This window comes from Ambystoma mexicanum, chromosome 2q (genome assembly GCF_040938575.1).
Source record: "Ambystoma mexicanum isolate Mex_15411 chromosome 2q, UKY_AmexF1_1, whole genome shotgun sequence".
In the NCBI taxonomy this organism is placed as follows: domain Eukaryota; kingdom Metazoa; phylum Chordata; class Amphibia; order Caudata; family Ambystomatidae; genus Ambystoma; species Ambystoma mexicanum.
The window spans coordinates 192,591,512-192,614,873 of NC_090924.1; the positions used below are offsets into that span (position 1 = coordinate 192,591,512).

Here is a 23,362-nt window from a genome sequence, read left to right on the forward strand (position 1 = left end):
ATCTTGTCTCCTTAGACCCACTTTCATTCCTAGTAACAAGGTCTCTGTAGCATCTTTTCAAAAGCGAAATCTCACGTGAGTCACTATTGGTTCTTAATGCATTAATGAGGTTGCTTTTGGCAAAGTAGCATTCTGCATCCTACTATGTATTATGTGTGTAAAGCCTTTTCATTATCACATTACAGAACTTGGTAAGAATAGGGGAAAGGTTTGCAGTTAAAATTGTGTAGAAAGTTTTTACCATGTTTGAGGTAATATACTCCAGGAATAAAACTGTTAAGAAAATAGGTATGTCAATTTTCAGGATCAGTGCGACATTAGTTACCTAATCGAAAGCTTCCTATCTAATGCACCTTTGCTAAAAGCGCAGGGTATAACTGGAAGGTCATGAAAGGAGTCTCCCACTAGTTTCAAACATGCAGGATTATGGTCGCCTTCTGGTCTAGTGATAATTTCAAATGATTTCCCAAGGTTGCAGCTGCCCACTTCCAGGCAGATATAGTCGACAAGCTTTCCTGGACCCCTCTTCTAAATGTAAACACAGCAGGACGGTCACGAATCAGGGGCCAGATTACAGAAACTTTGCACCAGTGAAAGTGCAAAGTTGCACGGTATTAGCACTAGGGCAAAGTTTACCCTATTTTTAAAAACACTGGGACATAAGAAAACTATTTCACCAGGACAAGTGCAGTTTGGCATGGCATAAGCATCAGGGCAAAAAATTACCATTGTGCAGAAAAGATACATTTTTCGATGCGTTTTTTCATCAGGGCAAAGTTTGCCCTAGTGATAATACCATTCCGTATTAGCACTAGGGCAAACTTTGCCCTGTTGCGATAATGAAGTGAACATGTATCTATTTTACTGAAGGGCAATGTTTATCCTATTGCTTATACCATGCCAAACTGCACTCTTCATGGTGCAACAGTTTTTGAATCGAATATGTCCCAGTGTTTTTAAAAATAGGGCAAACTTTGCCCAAGTGCTAATATCGTGCAACTTTGCACTTGCACCGGTGCAAGGCTTCTGTAATCTGGCCCCAAGTGTCCCACAAGCCCAATGCCCTGCATGCAAAATGTAGCAGCAATCTTATTGGCGCAATGGTAAGTACTCTTGGCTGGGGGGCAATATTAGGTGGAATATTCCATTGTAAGTCTTCTTCATCAAATAAATCGCCAGTATTAATGTCGGTTCCATCAGAGTATTGAAATTGCCTAGGACAACCTTCCACATGGCTTGTTCTTGGAACATAAATATTCATGTTGGAGCATCAAGTTTTCTATCTCTTTAAGAACTATGTGACATTACCATGCTTACCAATACGTAGCTATATATTAATCAAAAGCAAAATTGAAGTGGGAAAGTTTTATATTAATACACACCATCATGCCATCATTGAGTCTACGGTAGGACCTGCAGGTTTGAAGTGGATGGCACATACCGCATTTGTTACATTTTCTGCAGTCCATGTCTCTCGGAAACATGTAATCTGAAATTGGTCAAGCAGAGTATGCCAATCTGGATATCAGCATTCTGACAACTTCAAGCTAGCTATGTTCCAGGATAAGATCAATACATCAGGGCAAGATTCCCTGATTGTAGATGGATTCTCTTGGAAAGTGGGGCTGAGGGCGTGGGATATGTTCTGTCAATCTACATCATCAGCAGAAGGCTCTTATCGCCCATGAGAGGGACTGCAGCTGCCATACATAGCGTTTAGGTTTGAGGGATTGGCATTTCTGAGATGTGGATTGCTTGATTCCTGGACAAAACAGAGCTTTATGAGCAAGTTTGCTGCGGGTAATGAACTTGGTTTGATGCGGAGTAATCCGTCCATTAGCTGCCTGTCTTTGGGTGTTATTGAGATGTAATCCCACTCAGGTGTATCCTTGTCAGGGACTCTATGCACGCCTAGGATGTCGTCTTTAATGACAGAAAGACAACCCTTGTTATGCCTCAGTCAGCGTATTAGTTTATTGGCCAGTGTATCCCAGTCTTCTTTGCTAGCTTATTTTAATTGAGGAACTTTAGTCATGAAAACATTATTATCCACATTCGATTTTGTGGGGTCATCCCACCTCTTAGCTCACGGAAGCACAAATAAAACTCTGTTAGTCCATGGATGGGGTGATCTTTGAGGGTTCCTGGAGGTCAGTCCTCCTCTGCTAGCACCTGGGAAAAAAACTATTAGGAGGCTCAGCCTAACCTGTTTGTCTAGCATCACCTTGATTAACATGGTTACTAGAATTTAAAGACTTATAATTATTAATAACATTGAGAATTGGGATAAGAGATTGTTCAGGTGGTTTCAGGTGTAAAGGAGGGATCCTGTTCGGGAAGCCCGATCCAACCTCTTTAGGTTTAATCTGTGCCACAGTGAGGCCGTTATGCATAGCTTTTGTTCGCTCTGTGGATTGGGTATTATCTTATTAAGAATGTGGTGAGGACTTGACTGTTCCTGGGATTTTGCCAATTCTGAATTCAGAAATATTCTCCGACAATCTGGATAGGTCGTTACATAGGACATGCGGGGTATTAAGGTGGGTAAATACATCTACAGAGTTTAAATAATCTGACTGGGTGATTGCTATGATTCAAGAGTTTTGGGATGAGCCATGTGATCTGCTAAAGGGGAAAGTCTATTTGAGACAGGGATGGTTGAGGTAATTGTATTGGTAGTACTTACATCTATCCTAAAATGGGGAATAGATGGAATCCCATCCAGTGTAATATCTGGGGGTTCAAAACTACTACTGGGAGCATAAAACTAAGTCCCCCTTCTTGGTCATCCCTCTTGGGGATTTCATATTTATCAAGATTCTCAACATCTGTCATGGTAGTCTGGCTTCTATTCGGGGTCTTAGATAGTTCCTTAGTTTCCTTCTAAAAGGGCAACTGTTGCTGTTTAAACCTAGAGTCTGTAGAATTGTTATACATGTGCGACTTTCCGTCCCCCTTAGCTTGGTGCTTTCATTGCGTTTTGGCATTCGGGTCAAGATCTCTAAGTAGGACAGCAATCTCATTAATAAGTACATAAGCCTCCTCTAAAGGGAGGACGGTGGCATTGTGCCTTTTTTTGAGGCATGTGGAGGTGATCTTGGGAGTTGTTTCCGTTTGGTAGCCATGGCCAGTAAAATGTAATAGAATTAAAAATAGAGGAGTATAAAATACACTTCATATACCCATTTGAAAAGACAACGATAAATACAAGTTACTACTGTATAATAATCTGTTTGCCAGGGCAGATAAAATCATCTGAAGTGGGGTAGGGTAATCCAGCCACCAGTCGGCTCCCACATGTGGGAGCCGACTGATGACTAGATGAGTTTGATCACCTTGTCAAAGACTCCAGAGACTCCACAAACACACAATGGGCCTTTGTCCTGAGGATGCAATGAAACAGCGCCCAGGTGAGGAATGTCCGACAGCTTGGGGGGCTTCCATAGTCCATCCCTCCTCCCTCACCCGTGAAAGGTTGGGCGCAAAGATAAGCTTTTAATTGAAAAGTAAGATGGTATAGTGCTCGGGTGAGGAACATCCGACGGCTTGAGGGGCTGCCATAGTGCGTCTCCCCCTCCCTCACCTGCACCACTTTTAGAGCGTTGGAGTGTAATTATCGCCTGCTTTAATTTGGCTTGGGAGCGCTATGCCCTTGTACGGAGCCAAAAGGAATCAAAAGTGCTCTCTGTACTGCACTGCCCTCACATTAATATGCTTGAGTGAGCATAAGAGCCGGCGGTACCTTACTGGGGGGTCTTAATCACGGGTCAATTGTTCAGGCGATGTTGGGGCAAAGTACGTTAATGTCAACAGGTGCTTGTTCAGTTTCACAATCCAAGGACAGATCTGAATAAAATGTACTTTGCACTTATGCCTGGTGAATTTGAAGTCGTTTGACTCCTCCGGGTCCTCCAAGGCGATGAAAAAGCAGCTTTCAGACTGGAGCGCTTACTGTTGCGAAGTATGGCATGTCACCTGCTGCCCAAGACTGCCTGAGACTGCCTGAGACTGCGATTGTCTGCTTCTCTATGACTTAGCTGCCAGGGGATGTTTTATGTTCAGGTACAGGTGCAGGACCTGCAACCAGGCTGACAATTGCATGGGACTGCGCTTGTCACACAAGCAGAATTCCAGACTCGATGGAAAAGAGTGTAATTAGCCCAATTTTCAAAAAGAGAAACATGGGCATCCCAAAGGCTTATAGACCTATCCCATTGCTGGAAACAAGCTTCAAGGAAATCAACATCCTTACAAATATACAATTGAGTTTTCGGGTGGATCTGCGGACCTTGGAACAGGCCCTAAACCTCTAGCTTTTGATCAGAGATTCCTTATTTGTCAAACAGGAACCAATATATATGGCCTTCATGCTGAGTGCCACCTTTGTGAAAAATTATGAAAGGTGCTCAGGTCAATGAAGTGTCCACAGGGCATCCTGGATATTTTAAGGGCTACTCATGAGGAGAATGAGGCATTTGTCAAGAGTGGATCCATGGGTCATTGCAGAACCTATTTTTCAATAAATTCTGGGGTATGCCAAGGGTGTCCTGCCCCCTTTATAATTCTCTGTTTATATTAATGGCTTGCATGATGTATTGTTGGGCTGTAAAGCAGCTGCCCCAAACATTGGGCACATGATTCTCCCGTGTTGGCCTATACAGATGATACTGTGTTACTTGCTAGACCCCCTAGAGTGCTATAACTCCTCATCAACAAATAAAATGCATTTATGAATATGTTGGATCTGCAAGTAAACACAGCAATGCGTGGAATATAGGTCTGCTCCTGGGTAAGAAGAAATTAAAATCCCAAAAATGACCCGTAACAACGGTAATATATCTCAGGTACAGGAGTTTGATTATCTGGGCATTTGCTTTTCAGGACCCGTAACAGCTAAGTCGCTCCTAGATAAGCAGGGCGTTTGAATGAAGCAATCACTCAGTGGTATTTCCCAATTCATGAAAATGGGCAAAGCTCAACCCATTGATATGATTTTAAAGATCTACACGGTGGAAACAAAACCAATAGTAAACAATGACGCTACTCTTTGGAGCTTTGCTAACTCTTCTGTGTGTCAGTTGACAGAAAAGGTCTTCTGAAAATGTTAGGCTTTCCAAAATCTATGCTGAATTTTGCATCCATAATATGGACTGAACTTTTTATAAGACGAGACAACACCTGAGCTGTTGTTACATTGGTTGCGTATCTGGGTCTAATACCTAGACTGATTTCACATAATTCCTACTTACTAATATTATGTGTAAGAAAGGGGTATGGCAATTCCATGGTTTGAACATGTTAAATTTTTACTTAATCGAATTAATGCAGGCTTTTATTATACCAATGTGACTTTGTTACCTTCTCAAATATGGAGAGATTTATCTTCATGACAGAAGTATTTCATTCACAACCATCGGGAGAGTATGGAAATGATTAAAGTTTCTAACTGCAGCAACTGTGGCCCATTCTATCCTCCTGCCATCCCTTGCTAACTTTGCTTTCATTTATTTATTGGATATTTGTAAGGGGCCTATACAACAAATGGTGTTTCAAGACGCCACAAGACAAAAAGGGGTGGTCGCTGTACAAGGGAGAAAGATACAATAACAGTCCTACTAGGCCTTGTGACATTCGGATTGTGCAAGTACAGAATAAGAAGTGCGAGAGGGGAAGGGGGAGTGGCGTTCTGAATGAAAATGCAGTGCTAAAATGGGAGGAAAAAAGGGTGAAGAGGCGAGATGCAAGTGCTAAGGGAAGGCAAGAGGGTAAGTGCAGGGAAAGGGGATGGACTGGAAGGGGGGCCTGGAGCCCTGTAGTACTCCGAGAGAGCCAGGCAGTCAGTCACTGAGGCAGAAGAAGGTGTTAGCCGGGGAGGGGTAGAGTGGAGGAGGAGGTGAAAAGGAGTGTCTTGAGGAGCTTCCAGGAACTTAAGGAGATCCGACTCAAGCCTTAGAGGGGCAAGGAGACCATACCAGAGCACGGCTCCTGCATAGGAGAGCGATCTACTCCCGACTCTTTGCTTAGAGAAGCGTACAATTTGCAGAGAGTTGGAGCTAGCAGACCAAAGGGAGGTATTTGGGAGAGATCTGGATGTAGCAGGGGCCCAGGCCCCAGAAAGCCTTGTGGATGATGCAGAGGGTCTTGAATTTGATCCAAGCAGCAACGGGGAGCCAGTGGAGAGAAATGAGGGCTGGAGAGATGCAGTCCCTGGGCTTGAGGCCAAGGATAAGTCTTGCTGTCATATTCTGGATTAGTTGAAGGGGACAAAGGGAGGATGAAGGAAGATTGAGGAAGAGGCTGTTACAGTAGTCAAGCCTAGAGAGGACCAGTGCTCTGGAGACATTGAGCTTCTGGGAGAGAGGGAGGAAAGGGAGAATACAGCTGAGGAGCTGCAGCTGATAGTGGGCCTTCTTGGCAAAGTCTACAATGCGAGGAGAGGAAGAGGGAGAGAGGAATCAAAGATGACACCGATGTTTTTTGCCTCACAAGAAGGTGAGGGCAGGGGACACATAGAGGGGTGCCAGAGGGAGGGTGTTAAGGAGGGAGCTGGTGTCCCAATGACAAGAATCTCAGTGTAACAAAGTGGTAATGTATGCCAACAACCCTGAGCCAGCAGTTAAGCTATATGGGTTTATTAGTAGATAATACAGGAGAAACACCGGCACGTCCTTGCCAGCCAGCTCCCCTTCTCCATCTGCTCTCCATGCAACACATATTCAGATCACAACACTCCAAGCACAGTGACATCACTGCATTCCACACTCACATCACCACACCAGGGGAGGTAAATGGAAAGGAGGGGAGACATACATTATAACACTTCTCCCTCCGTTCATTTCCGATAATAGGAAAGCTCCAATCATTGGTACACACTTAGTACACTCCAACACACAAAGTACCATCCTACACCATACCGATAAAAATACGCGTGGCCACCACGTTCTTGCCCCAGCAACACCCAAGCCCAAATGGACACGAGATGCAACCCCAGGAAACGGTCCAAATGAAACCCATTCACACACCAAGGCCAACAATTGGGCATAATCACTCTACACTACCATAAAGGCATAAAGGCACACTGAAACCTCGCTCCACACTAATAAAACCCCAAAAGCACTCAGTAGATGGAAACAAAACCGTGCTCAATGACACCATCCCAATAGGAACACAGATCCAACCAACAACACCTTAACTCCACTCCGTTCACTAATAAACTCTCACAAAAGAGGAACCCACCGACATGTAGTAAGGGCTGCACATCCCTTCAACTGAACTGGAAATACCACTCGAGGAACAAAAACAATAAAAACAAGCACTCCACCTGTTTCAAGCTGCCCCTTGAAACCTATGGTCTGCCACACCCCAGCGTTCCCAAACGGATACACTACCTAATAATCAGAAACCTTCAGTGCACCTACTTCCTTCCACCCTGGTCTGCGCCCCAGGGCACCAGGGCTGCCAGCCCCGGGCACTAACCCAACTCAAAAGAGCAACAAGCACAACTAACAACATCAGTCCCAAAACACTCTAAATACAGAGAACACATTACCTCTAACCTCAACCAAACCTGAAAAGTATTCTATAACTCTAGTCCCTGTGCAACAACGGTACCTAAACTCACCGAAAGGATCCGAAGGACCCCCTTTACACAGTACAACCTAGACACCACACCTCAACAACACAGGACCCCAAGTACCTGCCCTGCATAATTCCCCTCTATGCACACACAGGACCCCAGTCCCTGCCAAACAGAGCACAACTCTACACTCCACGGGACCCCTAGTCCCAGCCACACAGTACACCTCTACACACCCCGAGACCCCTAGTCCCTGCCAAATACAGCACAACTCCACACTCCACGGGACCCCTAGTCCCAGCCACACATTACACCACATCCTAATGTGGGACGCCCAGCACAGGCCAGGCTATCACGGTGGTCACACCCACCAAAAACGTCCAAAATGACACACACCACCTTAAAGTGGGACCCCTAGAGCCAACTAGGTTACCACAGTCGTTTACTCCCCACACGCACCATAAACATGCACACAACCAACATGCGCACTCGCAGCCACACTCACACCTCAACAAAAGACACACAACACATGAAAAATATCACTGGAGCTCTTAACTCAATGGCAAATGTTCAAAAGACACAAAAAACACCACCATTATGGCTGGAGTCTTCGCACACTGGCGTGTGCTATATTGCAGAACATTTCTATACTTGAAAAAAACGGAATGTCGGTAAAATTGTCAACAATGTGTGACTGGCAAAATAAAAAGCCAAGTCCAAACGCAAACCAAGGATGCAATGTAGATTACTCAGTATCTCCCACAAGTCCCGGAGCAGAAACAGCACCCCCCCCCCATTCACAGATTAATAATATGACATGATGGAGAGCACTCCTCCAATGCCCCAGTCCAATCCAAACCTGGAAGAAAACACTTTAACAATACAACAACAATGCACCAAATTATACTTTGCATTTAAATGTTCACATCCTAGAACAAAACAGGCCCCTACATAAACACACACACACTCCCACACTGGCCAGACTGGCCAGACACCTATAAGTAGTCCGAACACAAAGAGGCCACAACACACCCACAAGACACTGCTCATACTGGCCTCAAAACTATGGCACAGAGCCGGCGACATAAAATGCCCCCCCCCGCCGCCCTGCTACGGTCTGCCATGCACCTCTCCTCCTGGGCTCTGATAACATTTCTCTTTTACTCACGGAACCAGGAAACAGTCCATCTTCTTGCTTGATGAACAAAAACGCTGTCCATATTAATGTGCGAGCCCTCTCCTGTAAGAACCCGTGGTGCTTGACACAGCGTCCAAATGTTATTATATGGCAATCCTTTATCGAAATCCTCCCCACATCAATCGATGCGCTGCACGAAACAGACACCCGATTGCACCTCCTTCCGCACTCCAAAAGTTCTCCGCAAGCAGTAATAACAGCGTGACTATTCGCAACGCGCATTCGACACGCTACGTATTCCCTTGTTGCCATACGTACCAGCCGCTCACGCTGGAACGCTTCTTCATGGCGTGCAAATGTCATCATTTCATCGCCGCCTCCACCAAGTACACGTCTCAGACACCTCCCAACAGGGCAATCAGATGCGCCACACAGGCGTCCATCCATTTACACGCCCGATCCATCTGCGACGCGGGCGCCCCTACAGCAACACTGCGGAATGGCCAAAATGCACTCGGGCATGCGTGCACCCCGATCCGCACCACGATCAGGGCACTCCTCCTCGCCCCGACAGTTGGACCTGTGCTCGGGCATGCGTATACCGCCTCGGTCCGCAACACGATCTGGGCACTCTTCCTCACCCAGACAGCTGGACCTTCCCGGCCGCCAGCCTCCGCCGCTGCTCTCGCCCCCCTCCTTCTCGGGGAAACTGGGCAGAGCATCTCAACAGGCAACAGCACGAACCCCTGATAGCTGGTCCTCCCGGCCGCTTACTGACATTAAGGCAGTATTCATTGGCAGCCCCCCATGACTGAACAGCAGTCAGACAATCAGGGAAGAGAGAGGAGGAAGAGGAAGAAAGCTTGACGGAGAGCTGTGTGGTGTCTGCATAACACTGGAAGTGAGGAGAGAAGGAAGAGATCAAGTGGGCCAAAGGGGCAAGGTAGATGTTGAAAAGCCACGGCGCGGGGATTGAGACTTGAAGAATGCCACAGGTGGAGAGTGTGATAGGGGAGAGAAAACGGCCCTGTTGAATCTGGGAATGTCAGTTGAAGAGGAAGGAGGTCAACCAATCCAGTGCCAGGCCTGTGATGCCAAGGGCGTCACAAAGCCAATTTGTCAGGGTGGCATGACTGTGTCGAAGGCAGAGGAAAGATCCAGGAGGATAAGAACGGGTGGAGAGTTCTAGTCAGGATTAGGGAACAAGTCATCACAGGAGTTCAGTAGAGCATTTTCCGTGCCTCTGGCTGCTCTGAAGACAGATTGTTGGTCATGGAGACAGCCGACAGATTCGGTGTATTGGGTCAGTTGGGAGATGGCCAGCTTCTCCAGGAATTTGCCCAGGAAGGGGGTAATGGAGCTAGGGCATTAGCAGGATAGGAGGGGTCAGCGGGAAGGCTTTTTAAGGAGGGGATGCACAAGGGAGAGCTTGATGGGTAAAGGGAAGGAGCCAGTGGCAACGGAGTGGTTACAGAAATCAGAAAGGGAAGACGTAAGGGAGGCAATGTTGTCCTTGATAGTTCTGGAGGAGCAGGGGAGCACCTGTTTGGAGGAGACTCAACTACTCTCGATCAAACTGCCCATCTCTCCGAATCACACCGCCATAGTGCACCTTATCTACAGGCCCCCTGGCCCCACATCCTTCTTTGTAGAGGACATCTCATCTATTCTAGCCGCAAGTACCAAGCCTAACACTCAAATCATTCTACTTGGCGACCTTAATCTAGGCTATCTAGACACGAATGATGCCAAGGACACGGACCTTGCAAGTGTACTTGCCGACTTCGGCCTTACCCAACACATTTAAGAACCCACCCACATCAAGGGTTGCACCCTTGATAGGGTCTCAGACATGAACTGTGTGCTTAACGTAACATCTGTCTCCGCATGCGCCTGATCCGATCACCACATAATACTATTCTCCATCAACTCCAGCCCACCCATAGATAAACCAAACTTGCCCCCCCCACTCTCGCAATAAGAAGGATATCTCAGCCGAGAAGCTACTCCCCCTAATCCTCCCTCTAGTGAACGCGATGTCGTCCACTTGCCTGGATCCTACTGTCCTAGTAGACACTTACAACCGCGCTATGTTAAATGCTCTTAATACCGTTGCCCCCCTCAAACTGTGCAAACAAAAACCGCGCTCCCACCTTAATTCTTGGTTCACCCCACACCTACGTGACCTGCGTAAAGAAAAGAGACAAGCTGAGGCTCACTGGAAATCCTCTCCTTCCCTAATCAATAAAAATAACCTCACCTCAGCCTCCCTCACCTACAAAGAAGCCATACTAGCCGCAAAAAAAGAAGTTTACAACAAAAGGATCTCACAAGCACAATCTTACACCAAGGAACTATTCAACATCCTCAAGGAACTTGAGTCTCCTGTTGCCCCACTGGATACATGCACCCCAGATACGGAGTGGTGCACTAACATTCAAAAGGCAGTGTCAGACAAAATTGTCATGCTCCAAGCCAAAATCAATACCAAAAAAAGCCACCTGTCTGACTCTTCGGGCAACCCCCCTACCTACAAACCCACCCCACCTAAACATCCCTTCAAACCCTTTAGCTTTACACCTCTCACTATCTATGAGGTCGAAAAAATTATCCTGAAGCTCAAGCCCTCCAATTGCCAAGGTGACGCTTGCCCGGCACCGATCATACAGGAACCTGCACATGATCTCGCCCCATTCATCACCTCTCTCATCAATGCCTCCTTCTCATCTGGCGTTGTACCTCACAATCTCAAGGATGCATGGGTCATCCCGTTAATCAAAAAGCCTAATCTTGATCCTAGCAACCCTTCCAACTATAGGCCCATCACCACTCTGCCTTACCTTCTGAAAATCCTTGACCGAGCGGCCTATCACCAAATACAGGACTACCTTGAGACCAACAATCTACTGAGGCTTGGGCAGTCCGGCTTCCGCCCCAGAGACGGCACTGAAACAGCAATTATTGATTTGAAAATCCTTTGCCACCACCTTAAGACTGCTGCCCATTTCTCTGACGCAGCTACATCATGGATGAGCTCATTCCTTGCAAACAGAACCATGAGGGTCTTCTCATCTTCAGCCGCAGCTGATCCAGCACATGTCCCGTGTGGAGTCCCACAAGGCTCCTGTGTGTCTCCCACTCTCTACAACGTGTTTACTAAACCGCTCTTTGATATACTTGTCCATCTGGGTGTCTCCTACACTAATTATGCGGACGACACCCAGATACTCATCCATATCACTGGCGACTATGTAACTGATGCAAGAGCTCTCAACGCAGTCTACACTGTCATCCAGGCCTGGATGGCACATCAAGGGCTCTGCCTTAATGATGAAAAAACGGAGTTACTCAACCTAGGCTCCCACTTCAAACTCGCCAAACTTGACCCCAAATACAAATCCTTCTCTATCGACGGTAGCAATATCAAAGTTTCTAACGTCACAATAACACTTGTAATCTACCTTGACTCTACCCTATCTCTCAATAGACAAACCAATTCTGTAGTCTCAGCGTCAGCCTACAATTGCAAACTGATCACAGCATGCCGTCCCTTTCCGACAACGGGCAACTGCCTGACCCTCGCCAGAACCCTCATCATGTCCAAAATCGATTATTGCAATGCCCTCTACCTAGGGACAAGTCAAAGGAACCTCGATAAACTCCAGGTCACACAGAACAATGCCATACGGGCGGCTCTTAACATTCCCAGGCGATCCCACATCGCCCACACCAGGCGTAACTTGCAATGGCTCCCTATTGCCCATCGCATATCCCTCAAAGCTCTAGTTCTTACTCACAAGGTCCAGAACAATGAAGCACCTGCATACTTATCTTCGCGCTTCACACAACATACAGCATCCAGACCCCTGAGATCTGCCTAAGCTCACACCCTTACTATCCCTAGCTTCAAGCTTCACACTGCAAGAGGTTCGAGCTTCCCAGTCCTTGCAGCTAAGCTCTGGAACTCCATACCCAACACGCTCAGAACTGTTCAACATCTCCACTCCTTCAAACACAAAACCAAACAATGGCTACATGAAAGGGATGCCCAGGCCACCTCCTCACTTTAACCCTCCAGCTCCTACTCTTATCACTACGTCATATTATCTTGTAAATTTGTGTAAGTGATATATGCTGAAACTGTATAATATAACCTGTAAATTGCACAATGTATATTCCTGTATCATGTAACTTGTAACTGTCCACAAATCATGCGCCCGGATGCCCCGGGGCAAGGTGCGCAATACAAATAAACAAAATACAAATAGAGAGGACTAGTCTAGAGACTTCATCCGTTGCTATGGGCGACAAGGAGGAGAGTAGTAGGGAAGGGGAGAAGGGAGTCAAGGGAGACATGAGAGCAGGGAGGGACGAGGGACGAGGGTAAATGAGTGAGGACAGAAAGTCCTGAGTTTTAGAAAGGAAATGGGAGGCCAAAGAGGTACCGAGGCTCAGGGATGCAGCAGCGATGTGGAGACTGCAGAAGGATTTGTTTGCCAGAGTTGTTAAAGGCCCTGTAGATGTAGTCTTGGATGTGAGCCCTTTTCTTCGAGCGAATGGAGAGTCTGTATTGCCTTTGGAGCAGGCAACAGACAGTTTGTCAGAGCATCTGTCTGATGCACGCCACTTCCGCTCAGCCACTCTGCATTTGCATTTCAGAAAGGATAGCTTGGGGTCATACCCGGTGTTGTGCTTCGAGGCAGGCTTTGTTCGGATCCTTATAACAGGGGCAAGGATATCCAAAGTGTTAGTGATAGAAAGGTGAAGATTAGCAAGGGCAGAGTCACTGTGTGAGTCCGTGGCAGGAGTGTGAGGGGTTATAAAAGTGGCAGCAAAGGCAGTAAATGACACTCGCTCCATCGGTCGAATGACAGAGAAGGAGACGGGCAGTGCAGGCAGAGGCTTAGCAGGGGGACCCAAGAGACTTAGATGAGAAGACGGGAGGGAATGGTCAGACCAGGAGAGAGGTGTAGTGAGACAGTTGACGATAAGAATGTCAGAGGAGATGAGAGCATTCAAGGTATTTCCGGCAGAGTGCGTCGGACTGGAGGGATGAATGGTGAGGGAAAGAGAGTCACAGAGGCTGCGAAAGAGTCCAGTGGCCGCCTCGGGAGAGTCGAGTTGGATATTGAAGTTACCGAGGAGAAGTTTGGAGGTAGAGGAAAGGAGGGAAAAGGTGAGGTCAGACCACTCTGAGAGGAAGAGGGCAACCAGACCAGGCATCCTGTAGAAGATGGCGAGAGTCTGCGAACGGGTTGGAGAGACGCTGAGCCTGCAGACAAGGTATTCAAAGGAGGAATAAGACTGAGTGGGAATTATAGTCTCATTGAATATTAAAGCCAACACTGAGAGCGTGGCAAACAAGGCACTGTATATACAATGACTCTTAAGGCTGGGTAAGCCTTATGTTTCACAAAACAAACAAAAAAAACCTTTAGGATCCACCTTTCACAGTTAAAAAATAGAACTGGAAAAAAAACTCACAGGACCCTTTGCAACCTGCATAGTACACAGACAGTGCAGTAGTCCATGAACATATAAAAAATCCTGGGTGTGGAGGAATGAAAATCATTTAAATAGTTTTTCGAGCAAAAATGTGGCTCTTAAAAGAACCTTTTTTGTCTTTTCGACTTTAAAATATGTTCCTATTTTTCATTTTTACTTAATGCAACTTCTAATGAATACATTAATCCATACTTGTATTTACAGAACATGCTTCAGTTCATTTTGAACATTGCATTTCCTGTTCGGTATACTCAGGCTCATATAGATATGGTTGAATTGATGCCATAATTATTGAGGAAATCAACTGTGAGAGGAATACATTTTTTTATAATTTGGATCAAATAAAATAATGCATTGATGTTTTATTTTAAAATAGCATGTATGAGAAAATGATGAGAAGAAACGGACATATTATTAAAACCCAGAGTGCAAAGACAACAGGAATAGGCCCAAAGTTGGCACACGAACAACCCAACTGATGTAAATATGCAATTTAAATCTGATTTAGCATAGACATTTGTCCATTATGTAGTAATTATTGAAAGTGATAGCGCTTTTGGAGAAAGGTCATTCGAGCTAGTGTAGGTATCTTTTTCAGTTCTATTCATCGTAGTTGTTAGGTAGCTGAACATAGCAAAATGGAGATGTGGAGGCTCTGAATGAAATAGATGGCCATGAAGGCAGCGGAAACTCCAATGTTGTCTGATCAAAAAGGGGTTGTTGATATTTATAGAGCAAAGAGGCGTCTTGGAATTTCCATGGAGATACATCAATAGATTGCGCAGAGAGGACGTTCAAATGAGACATGCACTGGCGTGGTGACAAGCTTGAGGGGCATGTGTTATAATTTACTGCTGCCACAGCACTTGAACGGCACTCTGACCCACGGATAAGATTATCACAACATGGCGGTTTCCGATCCGTGCGTTTCGCAGGTGCTGAATGGCAGAAAATCGAAGTTAAGATGCATTGGAAAAATAATGGTGATCATTCGATATATGCTCAAAAATACATGCCCGATCCTTTGGGCCAATAAAATTGTTGAGAGACCTTCTCCTTTAAGTCATAGTGCGGTACAAACAACATTTTAATATGGACTAAATCTACATGGTGACAACTCAATTACTCTACAGAAACAAACAAAAGACCTCATAGTTGTCCTATCTCCACACACAGAAGATCAAGGACTGTACTATCTGTTTGGCATTGTCATCAAAGTCTGAAAGAAAGAAAATGACTGCAGGCAAGAGGGGCCAAGCTTATGTGTTCTGAGACAACAAACTGTTGAGAGAAACACAGCTAAAAGCAGCACTGCAGTGCGGGAACCATAGGATATGTGGATGGGAAGCTGGCTTTTCAACCAATACTAGTTAACCACACATAAGCTGTAATATCTACCCACCGTAGGGTAGATTGTCACCAGAATCAGTAAACAATGTAAGTGACCATGCTGTGCTTTCATCTATGAAACTTTCTGTATCAATGCTTTCTTGATGTATGTGCAATTATGTTATTTGTATTAAAAGATGTCTGTAACAACGCCGTTAGACCCCAGGGTTTGGGTGTTTAACAAATGTAATAAGTAAATAAATAATGTTGAAAGTCGCTATCCACAACATACTAGGCTGGTGGAAACATTATGGGCATCTCCTTGCTTATGTCATTTTACCGGAAAAATATTGGGTAGAAGATGGTCTTATGTTTCTGATTGTTACTGACTAAATGAAGAAGTGAGGAGTATGAAGAATGACTTTTAGTGGTGCCGAGGCACTCAGCCATGTGTTGTGGGACAGTGTCTTTAGGTGTGCATGTGCGTATAACTAAAATAGTGACGCATAACCAGAATTTTCTTTACAGTCCAAGATATTCCAAAAATCACCATGAAAGCATTGTATGAGGGATGTGGCAGAATCTCATATTTAGAGAGGCTATGGCAACAGTCTTCTGAATTACTGAACAGATGGTTTCAAGCAAGTTTGTTGGGTTCGATATGGCGAAAAAAAACATCCAACCATACAAAGGAAGTTTGAGGATGCTTTTGTAAAACTGATGTACTTTTAATAGAAACATCACATATTCTTCAAGTCAAGGGCACCATATATTCCAACAAATTCCAAATACAAAAATGCGTAAGCACCAACCAGGACATCACTTAACAAAAAGTGATTCAACACTATTCCACTTAACACCTGAGTTTATTAAAGATTAGGAGCAAAGAGATGAAAGGTGAGCGCACAACTACACACACAGAAGTGAGGACAGGCTGAGGTGTCTAGTCCAAATTGCACATAACAGAAGGATGACTAAATATATCACTTCAGAAATGCAGACACAATTATTGTATACCTATTTATAAATTCTCTTCTTGTAGATTTCAAGCGTAGCAAGTGTACCCATATAGGTATATATGTATCACACATCTGATTTTTCTCAACATGGCTATATTGTGTAGTTCAAAATGCTCTAAATGTGTATTGTGGTGTGAAGTCCTGAAACTCTAACTTGCTTGAGGCCATTGAAGACTGAGGTGGGCATGCCCACTCTAAATGGATTTGAAGGCTTCATTTAAAGTTGTACAAGATCTTTTATTAAATAGTGTTGGCTGTAAATACCACCTTTGCTAGTGGTATTTCTGCATGTCCACCCTAGTCAGAGTTTCCCGCCAGGGGTATTCTAGAAATACCTCCTCTGTCTGTGGTAACCTTGGGTGTAATATATATTTTCTAAATGTTTAATATCAATTTCCACCTTCACTGTGAAGGTGGATCTGGATTATGTACAGCAGTGGCTCATGCTACTATATACATGTTTTCATGCAGAAAAGGGTCAACACTGAGGTCATTAGAAGGGGTAAACAGAGATGGGTACTGTCTCACCCTGTTCCCATGTCGTTTCAGCTGTATTGAAAGAAAGTGCTTGCGCTCTCCTTCTACACTTTACAATTTTCACCTTCACCTATAGGATGTAGCTAAAAAATAGGTGTACCTTCCATGGGAATACTGCAGACAATATTTCACCCAACCCTTCATTTGGCGGAAGGTTCATTCAGTGGTATTTTGCAAATACCAACAGATTATCAACAAACTCTGAAATAGGACCTTAGCATCAACCATGAGGCCACCCGATGAGAAAAAATCAGAGAGAATTACCCATCACGTAATTGTCATCATGTGTTCGGAACGATTGATTTGCACACAATATGTTTGTTGGTCATTAAACAGTTTAGGAAAAAGTGTAGGTTGGAGATGAAAGTAACGTTCCAGACTTGATGCAAGGCAGCATATAGCTCTGTAATGGTGGCAGTCATTCACACTCTCATAATGGAAACGTCTGGAAGTCCAGGTTAGATCATCAACTGCTGAGAGAGCACTTAACATTGTTCAGAGAGATAAGGTGCATGTCATTCCTGCCAGGGCCCTTCAGTAGTAGTCAATAGAGGATGATAATAAAACAATTGAAATCATTTAGGATTCCTTTTTGGACCTATTATAAGATTGCTAGCACAGAATTAGGGGTGGACTCAAAACCAAATGTGGCCCTGGAAATGTTTTTCAGATTATAACTTGCGAGAAAGCCCAACCGCGATAAGCAGATCTTGAGGGTTCTCGTCCAAAGAAAGTTTGGAAAAATTAGTCTAAATAGTGCATTTTAAAGCACTTGTATTCCTTTATAGGCTTGTATTCCTTTATAGGCATTGAACATAAACATAAAGATATAAAACATTTGAAGATTAAGGAATAACATACTTGACGATTTATAAAAATGATTTGCTTCAATGCGATGTGTAGGATAAGGATGGGATAGAAGGAAATGCGTTTGGTGATTGGGAGGAAGTGTAAGAGGAGCAGAAAGCCAGAGAAGCCACACAAGAGGCCCATGGCATAGAGGCTCCACAAGAAATCTCCATAAGTCCCCTGTAGTCCAGTCCACCACTGCGTAGGAATAAATGCAAACCAATACACTGGCAGTCATGCAGAACTCTGTGGCTTGCTGGACAGATGTGAAACAACTGTACAATAAACAAAAATAGTTACTGCAAAGAGGCCTGCACGCTGCTTGACAATTATCAAACAATTTCTGATAAATATAGGTGTACCTTTGGAGGCAGGGGCCATCGGCGATAGACCAAGCGAAAGTTCCATCCTGAATCTCAATCTCATCTGTTTGAATAAACATTGGAAGAACACGATAAGGAATGCGATCAGTCAGATAAATGACGACCTGCCAAAAAGTACACCTGCGCACAAAATACTCTCTTTGAAAGATAAAATCATGAGTATTTCAATGCTTTAATCATGTATTGTCATTTCTTTTATTTTTATTTGCAAGATTTTATAAAGCCCAAGCACATCGGTACATGGCACAAAAGGACATAAAAAAAAAAAGTCAACCATCAATTTATCATGTTATTATGGAAACAAAAAGCATTTAAATATGTTACAAAATAATCAGGAAGGTGGTCGAAGCCAACTGAATGTCAAGAGACAAAGGTTTACAGAATTCTGGGACAACTGAGATTGCTTAGAGAAAGTAAATGGAACAAGTTACTTACCTGTAACTGTTGTCCTCCAGCATGGGTCTGGAATGGATTCACATGCTCATGAATATTCCCCGTCGTCAGGCTGGGAATCCTCGGTAAAGAAAGAAATCAGTATCAGTTTCGTTTCTGATCTGTCTTTCTTAGTAGTAACCCATCACTGATCTCTGGGCCATACTGCCCCCAGCCAATGACTGCACTCTCCCTAAGCCCTGCCTCTGCCAGCCATCCTCAGATTTTTACCGCACGCTCAAGTGTAGGGAGTCCTTGTGTTTAGCTCTCGAGTTTTTTTTACTGCGTTTTCACGTTTTTCAGGAGATTTTCACATTTTTTCGGTTTAATCGAGCCTCAAGCTCCACCGTTTCTACTTCCGATAACAGGGACCCGTTTCAGAATTCTTCTACGCCCCTCAAGGGTGAAGTTTTCATCGAGTTTATACTTCTTGGAGGATTCCGAAAGATCTGCGGCCTACCTCAACGGACATGGCCCAGGACAAGGGAAGCTCGACGCCCGGATCCAAGCTGTTCAGGTGCTGTCCTGGATGAGTATTACAGAACGTTTTCAAGGAGGACGAGCATTTGCGATGTCTCTACTGCCTTCATGAGGACAAGACGCACGTGGAGAAGACTGTGCGTTCTGCAAGAACCTTTCGGAACAGACCAAACAAGACCGTTGTTCCTGCCTCGGCGCCTAGCTGGAGAAAGGCACAGCAGGTGAGAAGGCGAAGAAGAAGTCTGAGTGGGCTTCTAAGTCCTGTGAGGGTGCTCGGGCGACGGGGGCCCAACAGAAGGCCAAGCACCGCAAGTCCGCGGGCACCGGGAGCGCCGAAAGGTCGGGCTCTTCGGTTGCCAAGCAGGGCGCAACTTCCCCGGCACGTTCGACCACAAGCCAGCGCTCTGGTTCGGGGAAGAGGAAGTCCGAGAACCCAGGTAGGCCGCTGGAGCGGACCCGGTCGATCTCGAAGGGGGAGCGAGGCGCTGACCCTCCCCCCAAGGCGAAGACCCAGGATGCTCCTAAGGTGGTGAGGGCTTTGATCCACCCGGCAAAGGCCTCTACCGAAGTAGTCGCTGTGACCCTGGCGAAGCCGGCTGAGACTACGCCTGTGGAAACGCCCTCCGGGCCCAGAGTATCCCTGCCACCGCGGAGGGATTCCTCTTTCCAGCCCATCGCTAAGTCCCCCGTGAAGCCCCCAGCTGAAAAAGAGGGGGGGGCGGTGGCCATTACAGACTCGGAATCAGCCTCTGAGGAGGAATTGGTGGAAACTGAGAAGGGCCTCAACGAAAGGTCCATAGGGCTCAACGAGAGGTCCTTAGGCCTCAACGAGAGGTTCATAGGCCTCAATGAGAGGTTTGAGAAGGTTCGATCCCAGGGGGTGGTCCCTGCTGACGAGGTTCGCCCAGTGGAGTGGCCATCCCGTCCGTCGCAGCCATTGCCCGAGCCCCAGGATAGCTCGGCGGCCATTTTGTTGGCAATCCAATCCTTATGCACTGAGATAAGGACGAGATTACCACGCACCCTGACGGAGGATCCAGAACCAGGCCCGTCGGGAAGACCTCCGAACAAGCGGAGGAGAGTCCACCCCGCTCCGCCCTTCGTGCCTGCGAGACCGGTGGACCCCTCATCTCCCTCGCCGGACCCTAGAGAGGATATGGCGACGGATACAGCGACGGGGATGGACGATGACGGTGGCGATAACACAGCGGACATCCCGTCTTCACCCCGCCCGCGGGCGTCTCCAGCCAATGAAATTGGCACTTTCCACGCCATGATAACCAGGGCATCCGAGCTCTTCCAGCTCTGCCCTGAAGAACAGAAAAAGGAGGGGTTTCTGTACCAACGACGAGAGGCTAAGAGGAAGACTGCCCTCGCGGTGCCTTTACTCGACGACATCTGGGACGAGGGGCTTGCTGTCCTCAAGAACCCTTCCACGACACCAGCCAGGAGGGACAGGTACGAGAAGAAAGTACTGAGTCCCCGATGCCGCCCTCTTGTGCCTCTGGGCCCAGCCCACGCCGGACTCTGTAGTCTTGTCAGTGGCTAAGAAGAAGGCAGCGGGTGCGGCGGCTTCAACTTCCAATTCCCCGCCAGACAGCGAGGGCAAGAAGTTGGACTCTATGGGACGACGAGTCATCTCGTCGGCGGCGATGACGATTAAGGCAGCCAATGCCTTAGCGATCGTGGCCCGCTACGACAGGGAGCTCTGGTTCAAGATAGCTCCCCTGCTAGACTTCCTGCCTGATGACAAAAGGGCAGAGGCCCTAGAAATTCTGCAGGAAGGCGAGGCGGCGAGGCGGCGTCGGATCATGCCATAATGGTGGCAACGGACATTGCCGATACCGGATTTCGCCAACTGGGCAACAGAGTTTGCCTCCGACGACGAGGATGGCTCAAGGTGACAGACTTTCGCCAGGACGTCCAGACCGGGGTGTTGGACATGCCGTTCAACGGCAACAACCTTTTTGGTAAGGCGGTGGATGAGTCCCTACAGGCCATCAATACTCGGAGACGGCCCGGGCCCTGGGGGTGCTTCAACAGCAATGGCCCTTTCGCAGCTCCGGAGGCAGACAGGGTGCCTCCAAAGGCTCCAGCGGTGGCTCTTCCACTTACCGGCAGGCGGCCCGCTCCTCTTCCCAGGAGGCCTACAGAGGTGGCGGCAAGCAAGGGGGTTCCCGCCGCCGTCGCCAAGGAGGCCAAGGCGGCAAGGCTGCCTCCAAGCAAGACTGACCCGGTCGGGTTGTCGGACCCCCACCGAAGCACCCCGGTGGGAGGCCGGCTGACGAATTTCGTCAGCGTGTGGGAGTCCATCTCCACCGACCGTTGGGTGTTGGACACCCTGGCCAACGGGCACTCTCTGGAATTCCAAAAGAAGTGCCCTTGCATTCCTCCCGTGGCCAGGAAGGAGAATCAAGTCCCTCAACTACTGTTGGAGGTAAAGGCGATGCTCAAGAAAGGTGACATCGAGCTCGTCCCCAGAGGGCTCTGGGGCTCTGGAGTCTACTCAAGGTACTTCCTCGTCAAGAAGAAGACAGGCGGTTGGTGCCCCATCCTGGATCTGCGTCGCTTAAACAAATACATCAAGGCGCAGAAATTCAGGATGGTCACCCTCCAGCACGTGCTGGGACAGCTGAGGAAGGCGACTTCCTATCGTCTTTGGACCTGGAGGATGCTTACTTCTACATCCCTATTCTAAAAAGGCACAGGAAGTTCCTCAGGTTCGTGGTTCAGGGACGCCACTACCAATTATGGGCCCTACCGTTTGGATTAAAGTCGGCACCCAGGGTTTTCACCAAGTGCTTGGCACCAGTGGCGGCGCAGCTGCGTCTGCAGGGGATCCACGTTTACCCCTACCTGGACGACTGGCTAATCCGGCAAGAACAAGGGAACTCGCCGTCAAACACACGGCGAGGACCGTTCGGTTACTCACGGAGCTGGGGTTCGCCACCAACTACCCCAAATCCCACCTGGTTCCATCGCAGATAGCACTTTTCTGGGAGCGAAGCTCGATACAGTGGGGCAATTGGCCTCCCCCTCAGAGGAGAGGACCAAGACCATCCTGGGCAAGGTGTGGCGCATGCTAGCCACGGACGTGGCCAGGGTGAGGTCCATCAAGTCCCTCCTCGGGATGATGTCCTCATGCATCTATCTTGTACCCCTTTGCAGACTTCGGATGCGTCCGCTACAGGAGTTCGACGCACGCTGGCTTCAGGCGAGGGGCTGTTTCGAGGACAGGATCCCTCTCGACGGGGAGTTCCGTCGTGCGATCTTATGGTGGGGCATCCGTGCTCACCTCACGACAGGCACGGAATTTCAAATCCCGGCGTTTCAGGAGACGGTGACGACGGACGCCTCTCTGGAGGGTTGGGGGGCCCACACCGGAGACCTCCACGCAGGAGGCCTTTGGGTCCCGGAGGAGAGGTCTCTCCACATCAACATTCTGGAGCTCCGAGCAGTGTTTTGGGCTCTCAAGTCGTTCCTTCCGTCCCTCAAGGGCAAAGTGGTGAGGATCTTCACCGACAACACCACCACAATGTTTTATATACGGAAGCAAGGAGGCACCAGATCCCCAGCCCTATCCAAAGAGGCCCAGGATCTGTGGCACTGGGCCGTCGCCGAGGGGATGTTTCTGGTTCCCTTCCACCTGGCAGGAATAAAAAACACCATCGCGGACTCACTCAGCAGGGAGCTGCGCTCGTGCCACGAGTGGGAACTGCGCCAGGAGCAAGTGGATTGACTCTTCCAACGATGGGGCAAACCCCAGATCGACCCGTTCGCGACGGCGACGAACTCCAAGTGCCAGAGGTTCGCCAGCAGGTTCCCACAGCCGAGGAGCATGGGCGATGCTTTCTCGTTTCCTTGGGACGGCCTGTTTCTATACGCGTTCCCTACGTTGCCGTTGCTGCTCCGCCTCATCAACCAGCTCAAGAAGTCCAGGTGCAGGATGATCCTCGTCGCACCGGCGTGGCCGAGGCAGATCTGGTTCCCGGACCTTCTGGACTGGTCAATGTCCCCACCACTCAAGCTGCCGGCGGATGCAGATCTTCTCTCCAGAGAAGGAGGCGCCATTCTCCACCACAACCCACAGTCGCTGAACTTGCAGGCCTGGCTC

General features: G+C 47.4%; 1 protein-coding gene across 2 annotated transcripts in view; it reads right to left on the reverse strand.

Moving 5' to 3' along the window:
- LOC138569274 (multidrug resistance-associated protein 1-like) overlaps positions 1-23,362 on the reverse strand; it is a 1,459,677-nt gene that overhangs the window by 707,612 nt on the left and 728,703 nt on the right. For both annotated transcript variants that reach the window (XM_069647112.1, XM_069647111.1), the window contains exon 15: positions 18,316-18,379. In XM_069647112.1, coding sequence (XP_069503213.1) covers positions 18,316-18,379 — 64 coding nt within the window. The remainder of the gene's footprint in view (positions 1-18,315; positions 18,380-23,362) is intronic.